Source organism: Magallana gigas, chromosome 7, assembly GCF_963853765.1.
Source record: "Magallana gigas chromosome 7, xbMagGiga1.1, whole genome shotgun sequence".
In the NCBI taxonomy this organism is placed as follows: domain Eukaryota; kingdom Metazoa; phylum Mollusca; class Bivalvia; order Ostreida; family Ostreidae; genus Magallana; species Magallana gigas.
Genome location: NC_088859.1, coordinates 27,506,942 through 27,520,541, shown reverse-complemented (window position 1 = coordinate 27,520,541; position 13,600 = coordinate 27,506,942). Strand labels below are relative to the sequence as shown.

General features: G+C 34.0%; 2 protein-coding genes across 2 annotated transcripts in view; one reads left to right on the top strand and one right to left on the bottom strand.

The window, feature by feature from the left end:
* The window catches only part of LOC109619435 (crossover junction endonuclease EME1), a 48,704-nt gene extending 48,088 nt beyond the window's left edge, over nucleotides 1-616 (top strand). Inside the window, exon 5 of the mRNA XM_066067187.1 lies at nucleotides 402-616. Within this exon, the coding sequence (XP_065923259.1) occupies nucleotides 402-512 (111 nt within the window). The 3' untranslated portion in view covers nucleotides 513-616. The remainder of the gene's footprint in view (nucleotides 1-401) is intronic.
* A 7,553-nt stretch (nucleotides 617-8,169) lies between these two features.
* LOC117684402 (E3 ubiquitin-protein ligase TRIM71-like) lies at nucleotides 8,170-11,440 on the bottom strand. The gene is made up of 2 exons (XM_034456434.2): nucleotides 11,297-11,440; nucleotides 8,170-9,962 (listed from the first exon to the last, which is right to left on the bottom strand). The coding sequence occupies exons 1-2, from the start codon at nucleotides 11,309-11,311 to the stop codon at nucleotides 8,268-8,270; spliced, it is 1,710 nt and encodes a 569-aa protein (XP_034312325.2). The 5' UTR covers nucleotides 11,312-11,440; the 3' UTR covers nucleotides 8,170-8,267.
* Between the last annotated feature and the right edge of the window lie 2,160 nt (nucleotides 11,441-13,600).

Below are 13,600 nucleotides of genomic sequence, written 5' to 3'. Positions count from 1 at the left end.
TTACTTGTTCAATTGATAAAGGATTGTGTGAAAACTATATGTACCCAGGTAACAAGTTCTTTTTTTAAAAACATATTTCTGTGTTTTATGCATACACAAAATGCAATGATTCAAAGGAACAAGAAAAATTACTAGAAAATATTGTGGTAAGTTAATAACTGTATGCTAGTGACCTCTTCCATGAACAAATTTCAAAATAATCAATTTAAAATGACGTGGTTTCAAGCGAAATATTCTTATCTCAAAAGCCAGGCAAATCTTAATGATTTCAAAGAGTAATGGCTGAGTGGACAGCAATGAAATAGATAAGACTACGTCACATCGTTGTTTGACACAACTACCCAAAGTCCAAGCTCTTGTTAAAATGGTTTTAACTGTTATTCCATATTTGCTGTTGACAGGTAAGAAGGGGAGCTGGTGTTTTGGAGACGTCACGCAGAGTGGGAAAGGAAATGTCAAGGAGAATCTACACTTTGGTGACCAGTTCTAATTCTAGCGAAGTTATGAAATGACCTCCAATATATACATTTACATGTGTCAATCCTGGAGCAATACTCTCTGTTTTTAGCTTAAGATGATCTGAACAATTATTTTTTATTGTAAAATGACTCATTAGAAGAATTCATGTATGCAATAAATTGATAGATTCATTGTGATTTCATATTTTTGTTATTCACCAATATTTATTATATCAATCTTATAATTACAACAAAATCTATTCAAAGACAATCAATTTTAGCTGTTGTAAATATCTTAACAGTTAAACATCATTACAGTTAGCACACTTATATAACGGATTCATGCATAGAGTGAAATAATTTTCATATCAATGTTATGAACTTATCAAATATATCAAAATACATTTATAACAACTTACATGTGTCTGGCACTTGGACATAATCATGGTTTACCGTAGTTGCAATGTTAACGATCTCTGATCCTCAGCAATGTTCGATAACTCTAAATTACCGGGATTTCTTTTATTCGTACCATAAATCTGACTTTTATACAGACAATTTGAATAAGTGTCCTAGTGTTAGTTTTATAGTCAGTAACACAATTACATGCTTAGAGTAGTGGATTCACGGAGAACTACTAGTCAATTAAATGTTGGTAAAGAATTTGAGCCACCGATGCACCGGTACTTTTTTTGGGCAAACTAAGCTTGGTTATTTATTCCATTATATCCATTTTAGCCAAATTTGCAATAACTTTGTAAAATGCATGGATACCATCTAAATATTTCATTGATAAAGTTTGAAAGAAAAATAACTTTTTTTTAAAGAAAAAAATATGTTGAAACTGAGGATTGGAGAACCTTTTACCTTAAACAGTAAATGTCATGACTCGGTCCGTTTCCTATTACCAGGGACCGCTTGGCTTATTCTCATTCAAAATTTATAATACCAATATTATGCTTTGCGGTGACAACATGCTGAATGGCGAAATATTTTATTTTGCTTTCTGTCTTAAACCTCAAATTTATTCTAGAACAGAAGAAATGGAAATCTTCAAAGTTTTTATTGACGTAAGGGTTGCATATTGCTGAGAGGCGACAACAAAAAAATCATGTGAACATATAACGTCTCCCGTTGTCAACTCATGTTGAGAATTCTTATAATCACGACGTCTTCTTTTGTAATAATTTATCGCTTGATTCTTTGTCAATTTAATTGCCGAAGTACTATTTTAATTATTTTTGCACGGGTTCTGTTGCATTACACTCTTGACTATATGTAGAATAAATCAAAAATATGAACAGTGCAATTAACAGGGGTTAATGAAAAGGTGTGGTCGAAAGGGACACAAGCACAAATAGTCTTAATTAATGTATACAGTGTATAATTTGTTCTTATAAGTGCTTACTTTCTCCAAAAATAACAAATTTTGTTGTCGTTGTTTGCAATTTGATTAGAATTCTCGAAGAGTTTTCAAAAATAGCTTTCGCTAAAAAGCTTCAATCGTGAGAATGTTTCTCTATGATGATATGCATCAGAATGTCTTAGGTGTCTGACACATAATGAGTGTTAAAAAAGATATTTGTACACTTCCACAGTGTAGTTCCATCGTCCTACACACAGGTTGTTCTCAAAATTTACGCAAAGACTTAGAGGATAGTCTACCCCTTGTTGTGGTGTAAGAAGTAGTGACAGGAACTGACCGTCCTGATCTAGAAGATGAACAGTGTTTGTGGAAATATTACAAACTATTATGTGGCCGAGGATATCTGTACATACTCCATAGGGATAAAACTTTGCTTTTAATCTATGGAAGAACCTGTGTTGTCCTGATTTATTTACTACCACTATAGCTTGTTTGTTATAGTCTGATGTACAGATATCACCATTGATGTTTTCTGTGATGTAGTGTGGATTTCTATACAGTTCCCGTCCTTTGTTGTCTCTCTGTATGTTCTGTATTTCTTCTCCATTCTTGTTGTACCTGGTGACTTTAGCCTCTCTACCCTTAATCATTCCCACCAGTATGTCCCCGTTGATGTGGGAGGAGTGTATGCTGAAAGGTTCCCACTCACCTGTTCTAATGAAGTTAGTAATTTCATATTCCAATGTTATTATTCTGATGACTTTGTACTTTCTGTCTGCAAAGATCAGATTCCCGTCCTGCGTGACTGTGTGATGGCCCTCAAATCTACCACTACTTTTTATATTTTTAAGATAATTTCCTCGTGCATCCATGTGGACAATGTTCCCACTCCCATCACTGACCCAAAATCTGCCACAATTATCCAACGATATATGATATACATGGTCTACAACTGGTACTCTGTACTTTCTGACCCTAACAAGAGAAGAATGCAGTGGCATTGTTAGTTTTAGAGAATGTTTCTCTTTGTCTTTTTGGTTCTGCTTTAAACGTGTAGAGACAGTCTCCATAGCTTTTCCTTTTTTATCATCAGTAAAATGAATACTTCCAAGTAGCTTGGCAACATCATCTTTGCAAAATTGACCTTCAGTAAATATTGGTGGAACTGGATTTGTTATATCTGGAATGGATTGGATTACCCAATTCTCAAAACTGGTTAATAATAAAACTTTGAAATTCTTGACAGAGAGATGGTCACGAAACTTCCTGTATTTTTTTTCTAGGTATACAATATAGTCTTCAAATGATTTTTCCTGTGCTTTAAGAATTTTAAAAAGTGTTTCTTCTATCGCATCGGCGTATTCCAATTTGTCTGATGTCATCTTTTCTGCAATCTCCTTTAAGGATTCAGCTTCAGTCTTTACGGATTGTCTGATGCCATCTATAAGCATCCGTATTTCTGCGTCATTGTCCTTTCTCTTTATCAAATGGTGATAAGTTTGAAGATGATTTCTTTGAATTTTGGAGATTGCATAATGACAAAATTCAATTTTTTCTGCATATGTTTCTCCCGGGTCATTAAATGTATGACCTCGATGCTCTTTCATGATTGAACACTTTGAACAAAGAGGAATGTTGCATTCATTACAAAGGATATCTGCGTATCGAGTCGGATGGAGCTTACATTTTTCCACAGGGATCTGATGGTCATATCCGATGGTGTCTGTACTGTTTTGATTTCTACATTCTTCACACAATCGTTGATGACAAGGATTGCAGTAAAAAGGACAAACTTCGTCACAGTTAAGAGCGCCACACTTCAAACAGTGTTGAGCAGCGACTGGTAAAGATGTCGCCATCTGAAAAAATGCCTTAATTTATTATATCAGATTATATACAATATGCATTTTTGAATGCACGAAACCAATAATAGGTCTATTTAATAACTGGCTCCTTGTTCTTCAATTCGCACATGATGGATGAGCATTCGAGACAAAACTCTAACGTACTTAAAGGTCAAAATTCTCCACACTTCAATCTAGGAAAATAGTGTTAAAATTGCGTCTTGCAAACGACACGGGCTGTGATTAGTTAAGTCCATAGCATAACTACTATTTCCACACCAAGGTATAAACTTGTTACTTGCAAACTATAACGTTAGATGCCCCACTCTTAACAGATTTTATTTCATTATAATCATAGTTTTTATTATTAAGAACGTCGACTTTGTGAATAGCATTTTTTAAAAGTGTAAATATACCGAAAAGTAACTTTTGGACAATGCTGAATTCAACGATGATTAATATTGTGATAATTGAAACTATATCCGCAAATATACAGAACCATTTTAACAAGAGCTTGGACTTTGGGTAGTTGTGTCAAACAGCATTGTGACGTAGGCCTGTATATATATATATCACTGTTGGCCATTCAGCCATGGCTCCTTGAAATCAACAAGATTTGTCTGGCTTTTGGGATAACACTACAGTACGCAGTCGGTGTATAATTCGTTTGAAACCAGCGTCATTTCAAACATGTTTTGATGCAAGAAATGGATAGTTACATCCTACTAAAGGTCCAAGGCCTTGTTAAAATGGTTTTAGTTCTTGTAACATATATAAAGTAAATGTTAGAGAAAGATGGGCCCCTATGATGTGTTTCAAATAATTTAGATTTACTAATAGTTTGCACTTGCGTATCAACGGGATTACAGTTACCCTCACTGTTTAATTTACACATTGGAGTAAATGAAGTGCAAAATTAGCAGATATTTTGACATATACATGGGATTAATATTAAAAACAATATTTAATCGTAAAACAAAGAGGGAATAAATTTCAGAAGTTGAAAAAAAAAAGTGGAGAAAATGTTTAGCTTATCATTACTGGCTTTTCATTAGATCTTTCAGTCAAACACTTTTGAAAATAAAGGTACGACAAAAATACATTCACAAGCTAGGAGTTCAAACAAAATTAGTTAAGTATGCAACAATTCCTACATACATTGTAATTGCTTTTTAAATTTCAAATGATATATATAACTTAAAACACTTGCTTACAATTTTTTGCAGAACTCCACATATAACATCGATATGACACAAGTGTTGTCAGACTTTGAAATGACGAAAGATGAGACTTGACAAGATGTGTTATCTACTTCCCCAATTATTAATCTTTGATCTCTTAGACCCAATTAACATGAGCTCATTTTATCTTTTGTCGTTCATATTCACAAGCAAACTAAGTGTAAATTAGTAAAAAAAAAAAAAAAAAAAAAAAAAAAGGTTAAAGGATCCCGAAAAAAAAAAATGTACGGTCCATTTTTTGAAATACATGTATAAACATGACGATCAAAATATTATAAATTACATCATATTTATCATTTATTATGAAAGTCATAAAGAAGCTGAATATGAAAGACGGGCGTCAGTGCATTGACTTTTTATTAAAAGATAAGACCTCTAAATTTTCTGCGCCAAATTGAAGTTTGATACAAATTTATAATGATAATTCCCGGTTGATATGACTCCAAAGTTAAGATGTTATTTCAAAATCCACAATATTTTACAACACACATAGTGTAATTTAATGCATTTTTCAATGGCTTTGGTAGTGTGTTTTCGACTTTGGTAAGACGGGGCAAAGATGAAATTGGATCCGCTTTGCACTTCCTCGTTTATAGAATTTGCAAGTATGTTTAATCCATATACTAGTATTTAATCTTCCCTCTCCGTCTAAACTCATAATTAAAACTCTATTATTAAAATATTTATCATGAAAACCTCTACACAGTTGTTTTCTGTATTAGCTTTATATACATGAATATATAATTCTATTACTTGTTTAGCTGAATATACAAATATAAATAAATAATCTAACAATTTTTATAGACAAGACTTTTGGTTAGACATTGTTGGCTTTCAATTCAATTTTAACGAAGAGGAGATCTAAGTTAATAAAATATATACATAATTGTTAAGTTTATAATTGGAAAGTTTTGTTAAATTGGCCATTTATAACAATTTCTTAACCTGAATTAATAGCCCAAGAGTAGAAAAAATATATATACTTTACATTTGTTTTCACGTTATTGTGGTATTTACAGTGTTATATCATATAAATATCTAAGTTCTACAGTGCTGTTTATCTCCGTAAATTAAGGTTCTTGACAGAAAATAAAAATCTCGACTCGATTTTTTTTTTCAAATGACAAGTGGAGTTCTCAAAATTTTAATTCAAAGGATGCACGAAGCAATCGTGATGGAAAAAAATACACGGGTTACATTTTCCTATAACAAATTAATAAATTGGTCGTATAAGTAAAATTAACTAAATTATTGTTAATGTACATCGGCACGTTGGATAAAAGAAACAGACAAGTCGACTTCTATGCCGGGAATTTGAGTCTGACATCTTCATGATTAATTCGTGCAGTCATGTAGATTTTAGTCCTTTCAGTTTCGATATAGCTGTGAATTGCAATTAGTTTCCGTAAGAAATAGGGGAAACCATACTTATTAGATGTAAATATAACATCGTTAATAAACACTTTGTTAATAAATCAAGATAAACCATAACCCTGCGAACACTGGCATGCAGTGTAAGATAATATGAACTCTAACACGTCACAAATTTAGCTGCTCCACCCGAAGTGCCATGTTGTAAATTTTGAATTCACAGGCTGGGTGTAAATACAAAATTCATAAATTGAGTTGACATGTTGTAATTTTTTGTATTTACACCCACTCAGTTTATTCAAAATTTACAACACGACAGCAGTTCTGTTTCATCTTCCAACCCAGCTACAATCCGTCCTCCGCCGTTTGGGATCCGCGTATAAACCGCGGAGTGGAGTGAACGACAAACGATATGCAAACAGGCAATGCAATTTTTTTCTTTATTTCCCTTTCGAATATAAAATATCACCATTGTATTCTAGTTTCGGTTCATTTCTTTGAGACTGGATGAACATAAAACGTTGTCAACCCGTGGCCCTAATGCTGTTTAAAGTAATATATTTACATCCACTAAGTATGATTCCCGCTATTTAATCTTAGAAATTTATTGGAGTTCCATTATATAGAAAAAAATATGCATAATAAATATGGAAATTTATAGAGAATAATACATATCCTTTTCCATATCACAGCCTGCATCAGCTCGAGACTCCAATATCAGCCCGAAGGCCTGAGGGATTATATTTGTCGAGAGCTGATACAGGCTGTGATATTGAAAAGGGTATTTATTATTATATTTATTACATACCTAGTAATAACAAATTAAAGAGGCATCAACTTGAACAAATTAATTTTTTTTTCAATATTATTTTAAAGTAGTCTGTACATGTATTAAAAAAATAAGATCTTATTGTTTTACCAAACATGTAACTACAGAACTGGAATTTCCTAGTGTTTTAAAATTAACTGCTCCAAAACTGAAGTTTTCAACTGCACCTAAAAATGTCGACTATAACAATGTTTTATTTTTTGGATGTAAACATGCACAAATGCTAACACGAAAAAAGGCAGATGAGTTCAGTTGGGGTGTGATACGGATCCGTATAGGCACTAGGGCTGATAACCTGTATCAGCCCCGGAGGCCAATATGAGTTTTGGGATGTCATCCGTATCACATATGCAAAAACCCTATATTTGTTAATTACTAAGTATGTAATAAATATAGATATATTTACAGTTCTAAATTTCTCCTTTTTTTTTTAAATAGTACCATTGCTATTGCAGTTGCCAGTTGTTGTTGTTTTCACTTCCCATTAATAGGGGTTTTGTCCTATATTTTAGAAATTTAGATTTTCCTTCCTATATGGATAGTCTGTGGCAAGCTTGTTTGAAATTGGACACATGCGTCTTGTAAAAAGAGAAGTAAAAATTGTAAAGGTTTATAGACGCTATACCGATCGACAGAGGCATGACAATAGGTAATCGGAGAAGCCTACTTGTTCCTTCGGTTCAGGTGAACTAAAAATTATCATTCTTCAAACATTTTCCTTTTTCATTCAGACTGAGAGGGGTGGGGCTAATACATATTTTGTTTTCATACGTTATGTAAATATTGCGACATATACAAACAAAACAAACAAAAAAATGATGGTGCCGATAACAGCATTTTATTTTTTTTAGTTCAGTTGAACACTATTTAAAGTAAGTCGCATTTCAATCTTTCTTAACATGTAGAATATTGTAGATTTATTTTAAAATAGGTGCATGCAATAGAGATAAATGCATAACTACGAATATCTTGAAATATGCCAAAATATAAAAAAAAAATAAAAACGACATATCAAAACATCGAAATCACTCACAATCAAAAGTACATAACCTTGGCCTTTTGTCATAGCTCACATTCAGTCAAGAGTTGTCCATGTGTTATATAACAAAAGGGGTCTCTGCAAGCTTGCTGTCTTTTAGGTTCTGTAAATATTGAGAGTTACTTAAATTCATACTTGAACACTTTCACCTTGTTAGACATTTCTTGTCCAACATACAGATTATTTTTATCACTCACACATACACAACGTGGAGACGTTATCTCTTGGTCCATTGCGAATAGCCGACTCAGAAAATGGCCGTCCTGACTAATGATTTCTACAGTGCCATTTGATAAAAGCCCAACACTAATTAGGATGTTTCCAGAACAGTCGGTGCATATTCCATAAGGATGGAATTCTGGCTCTTGGCCTCTATAGGAGAACCTGTGATATCCTGCTTTACTGACCACTACTACCGCTTGCTTTTCATCGTCGGATGCGCATATATCTCCATTGTCGTTTTCTGTGATGTACAATGGAGAATTATACATAGCTTGACGTTTGTTATCCATCTGTATGTTCTGTATTTCTTTCCCGTTTTTATACCTGGTGACTTTAGCCTCCCTGTCCTTTCTCATGCCCACCAGTACGTCCCCGTTGATGTGGGAGGAGTGAATGCTGAGTGGTTCCCAGTCCCCCGTTTTAAAAAATTTACTGATTCTATTATTCTGTGGTATCTTATTGATAATTTTTTTTATCTTGTCTGCGTAGAGCAGGTCCCCGGTCGGTGTGACTGTGTGGTAGCCCTCATCTTTACCACTGGTCTGTATCTTCTGTAGCTGATTACCTTCTGGGTCTGTTTGGACAAGGTTACCACCATCATCACTGGCCCAGACTCTGCCTGATTTATCCACAGACAAATACCAAGTGCTGTCCACACCTGGTACTTTGAACGCCCTCACCTCGGAGACAATTGGCCTCTTTATCGCGTCAGCTCTTTGTTCTGGTTCTCCCTGCGCCCCTGCAGGTTTCAACTGTGAAGAAGAATCCTTTTCCATGGGTTTTATTTTTCTTTTTTCCTCTTTAACGCTAGGAACAACTATACTTCCAAGTAATTTGCCAACATTATCTTTGCTGAATTGGCCAAATCTGTATTTCGGTAGATTAGGTTTGGTTGTTTCTGGTATGGGTTTGATCTCCAGGCTGCATGCAACAGATGAACCTCCGCCATCGGTTATGGGAAAGTTGCCACGAAGATCCCCAACAAGTGTTTCAAGGTATGCAATGTATTCTTTATAAGTTGTTTCTTGTGGTTTTAACTGTTTGAGAAGTGAGTCTTCAATTAAATTGGCATGTTCCAATTTTTCTGAAGTTGCTTTGTCTACCAGACTCTTGAGAGACTCGGCTTCATCTTTTATAGAATCTCTAATGCTGTCCATAATCTTTTTTATTTCTTTGCCATCTTCCTCGGTTTCCTTTTTCAAGTCTTGTGCTGTTGCGAGGAAATATCCTTGGATTTCGGAGATTTTCTTACTATTAGATTCAAACTTCCCTGCAAAGATGTCCTCCAGATCATTGAATGTATGTCCTTGGTGTTTTTCCATCGTTGAGCACTTGGAACATAAGGGCACATTGCATTCTTTGCAAAGAATATCTATATTTCGAGTAGGATGGAGCGTGCATTTCTTCACCGGAAGTTGACGTTTACGTTGATTAAATAGGACTACTTCGTGAGGCTTTGTCATTGGATTCCTCTGATGTTCATCTTTGCATTCTTCACACAATCTTCTGTGACATGGATTGCAGTAAAACTGGCAGTTCTTCCCACAACCTTCATTGCCGCATTCCAAATAGTGCTGAGCTGATGTTACCATCTAAAAAGAAATTTCAAAATTTCAAAATTTTAGTAAAATAAATATAAATCTAGGGCTTTCGTTGATGATAGACAGTAAATTGACAAATTCGGGGAAACGCTAAAAACTATTTGCAATTTGACCAAGATTTGAACTTCCAGTGCGAGTGCATTTATCCATAATATTTTTCATTGGCATGCGTATTCTTTGCTCAAAAGAAAAATTAGCACCCGCCATTTGGTTATTATTTCCAGAAGTGTCTTGGCGACATATTGCGCCGTTGACGATCAAGTTCTTTAATCGATTCATATTTTATTTTCAGTGGGGCATTTCGCTAAACTTCTTTTAAACAGGATGACTGCATGCCTAATTCGTTATTGATCTTGTGACTTGCAAAACATTTTTTTTCTTCTAATATTAAAGTGATGACAGCAGAACACTTGGGTTTGCTGTTTTTAAAACAAGATTTATATATCTATAAATAATTGAGCTAGTTTTGACTTGTTTCTCCAACTGTTAGCTAGATACATGTACTTTATTTTGCGTTGTCCTTACATTAAGTTGTCGGTAATATTTTACAAAATCACCCCCCCCCCCATGAAACTATGAACCGATACTTAGTAAACAAACTCCTTAATTAAGAAGTTTGAGTACATGTACAGTGAGTCATGTTGAATATAGTATCAGCTAGTGCGGAGCAAACAATTGATGTGCATGTACTACAAGACAACGCTTTATGTAATTATGATCAATGTGCTTTATTAATATATGTATGTATTTTTTGACGGATTTATAAATAAATTTTTATTTGCACTCGGTTGCCTGGAGAAAAGAGGATAAGGAAAGTTTACATTTTCTTATTTCTATTTACATGTATATTCACTCATCCCTGAAATGTCTTCTCTCATAAATTTTACATAACATGTATTTAAAGTGTTTAAGTTAATCATGTCAATCGTTCGCCCTGTCGATTTTTCTTAAAAATCTAACGATAAGGTGTGATGTTTCTTTACATCTACTTATTTCTGTTTTATCTCACACTTCATTAAGTAAAGAAATATCCTAAAGAAAATGTTGATTGGGGGAGGGGTTGACTATTTAAATTATTTTATAAAATCTTACAAACAATAGTTAACTGTTCTTATGCAGGCAAATTAATAAAGTTTTAGTCTTAAGTAACGTTGATTTAACAAATGCCTTTACGTCATATGTCCTATTTTTCGCTCTTTTTATTAACAAAACAAAATTGAATGTAACCAATATTCGGGGGAAATATATGCATAAAAATGGTATCAGATTATTAATAAATAAAATAACTACTAGTAAGTAGTCTAGTGCATATTAATAACAGTTACCTGGTCTTCAGCCATTGCGATTCCTTGACTATAAAGGTGTGGTGTCAGACTGGAATGCCGGGATGTGGGAGTTACCCTGGAGAGGCCCGGTTCGTTTATTCTTCCTGTTTGATTCCAAAACTGAAACGCAGTTTAAGATCAAATTTCACCTGTTGCTCTTAATTCATAATCTATTGAAATTTTTTTCCAAGTAAACGTCTCTGCAAGACTGGTTCTTTTGTTGATTTTTTGCATAACGTTTCTACATTGATTCACCTTGTTCGAGATGATAGAAAGAGTGCAGAGTTTGAAACTGCGTTTCAAAAGAATCAGATAGTTATGTCATTGAACCAATCTTTTCATTATTTTGGTACACAAGAATGAGGAAGTGTTAGTGCGTCGAACCCAGGTTCTAATCAAATACTACTACTTTATGTCGGTGCACCCTTCGCTGATTTTAAGTCGGCATAAAAGCTTTTTAAAAAATTAAACACGAAAATTCAGACTGAAAATTAGGGAAAGATGTTAGTACACCCCTTTTCAAGTCAAAATACATGGAAATGAAAAAAAGTATTTTCTGATATCTTTTAGGTTAAATTTTGTTTGCCCGTGATAAGGGTCGGAGGTCTATTGTTTTTTGGGGGTCTTTTTGTTTGTTTTTTTTTTTGGAGGGGGGGGGGGGCTAATTTTACTATGGTAGTTTCATATTTGTTCACAATTTCTGTAACTTCCATTGTGTGTATTATTTTTGGTTACCATATAACTTGTAAGGGGTTGTTATTAAGGTCTTTTTGCACGCGATTTCTCAAACACGACTCAACCGATTTTCATTAAACTTATGATATGATAGATACTGATCTAAACTTTATACGGAATTTTCTATTTTGATGACGTCATTTTCGTTTTTGAGATATTGACGTTTTAGCGATTTTTAGAGGGTCGGCTTGTCCTGGGATCTTCTCTTTAATGATTGAAGATATTGAGTTCAAACTTCCAGGAATTGCAGTCGAAAGATTGTAGATGTGTCTTTAGGCATTCATTTTTGTCTGACTCAAAAGGCGCTGAAGCTCGCCTGGACCGGAAATTTGAGATTTAAAAAACGTCGTTATCTTTTCGGGTTTTCTTTGTTTATCTCTTTTCTGAAAAATATTTTGTGAAGTAAAAAAGGTTTATATTTACTATACCTTTCATTTAATATCAAGAAAAAGGGACTGGTCCCTAAAATTAGGGGACCGAAGGACTCTACATTTTTTTTATCTATAGTTCTTTACTGAAAGATATTTTGTGAAATGTTATAGTAGCAAATATGTTTATCTTACAGCTATGTAATTATTATATCATGTGTTATGTAATTAGGGGTTTTTAGGGGCCAAAATTCCAAAATTTGATCAATCATTTCTCAGAAAGGAAAAATATTTTGAAATGCAGCACAGAAGAAAAGTTGTTTAGAATGATGTTCTTAACATTATGAAACCTTCAAAATTTCGTTAAACGGCCCCTATAAGGAGATAAGGGATTGGCCCCTAAAAAGTTCTTTTCCATATATCTCAAGAACGGTAACGAATATCTAAACATTTGTTGACAAAATGTGTTCAGACTTAAATGACCTTTCAATTGATTTCAAGAAAAAGGGACTGGTCCCTTAAATTAAGGGGCCAAAGGGTTCTTATAAGTCATTTATCTATAGCCCTTTACTGAGAGCTGTTTTGAGAAAGGTTATTTAAGCTGAATTAAGTATAATACATTTATATATCCTAACAATAAAATAATTTCCTCTTGCGCAGTCTAATTAGGGTTTTTAGGGGACAGTGGTAAACAAGTTCAATCTTTTCTATCTTAATTGGAAGAAATGCAAGTACATGTATTTAAAAAGCAATGTAAAAGAACTTATAAAAAGCGATACAAAAAAATAAGTACTTCACTCCTTTTTCCATATCATGTTTTTTTGTGTCGAAAATCAAAGTCGATGATGTCAGATTTCCTTTTAAAAATCGGACGGAAGACCTCCTCGTTGCTCGCAACGAGATCGTGTCTAGTTATATTGATTAATTAAAGTAGTTGAACTATGCTTATTTCTCAGGTTCTTGTCGGGGAGGGGGGGTGTGTTCCGCGGCAAACTTTTTCTTTCTCAAATCTACATATAGAAAATTGAATTATAATTAAGCCCCCCCCCCTCCTCCATCCCCCATATTTTGGGGGAGGTGTAAAATAAATCGAAGTGGAATGAAGGAAAGTTATAGGTATATGCCCCCCCCCCAACCTCCACCACCACAACCACGGTTAAGGGTGTTCATGATATGCGATTTCCTCGTTTTCTTCTCCTTT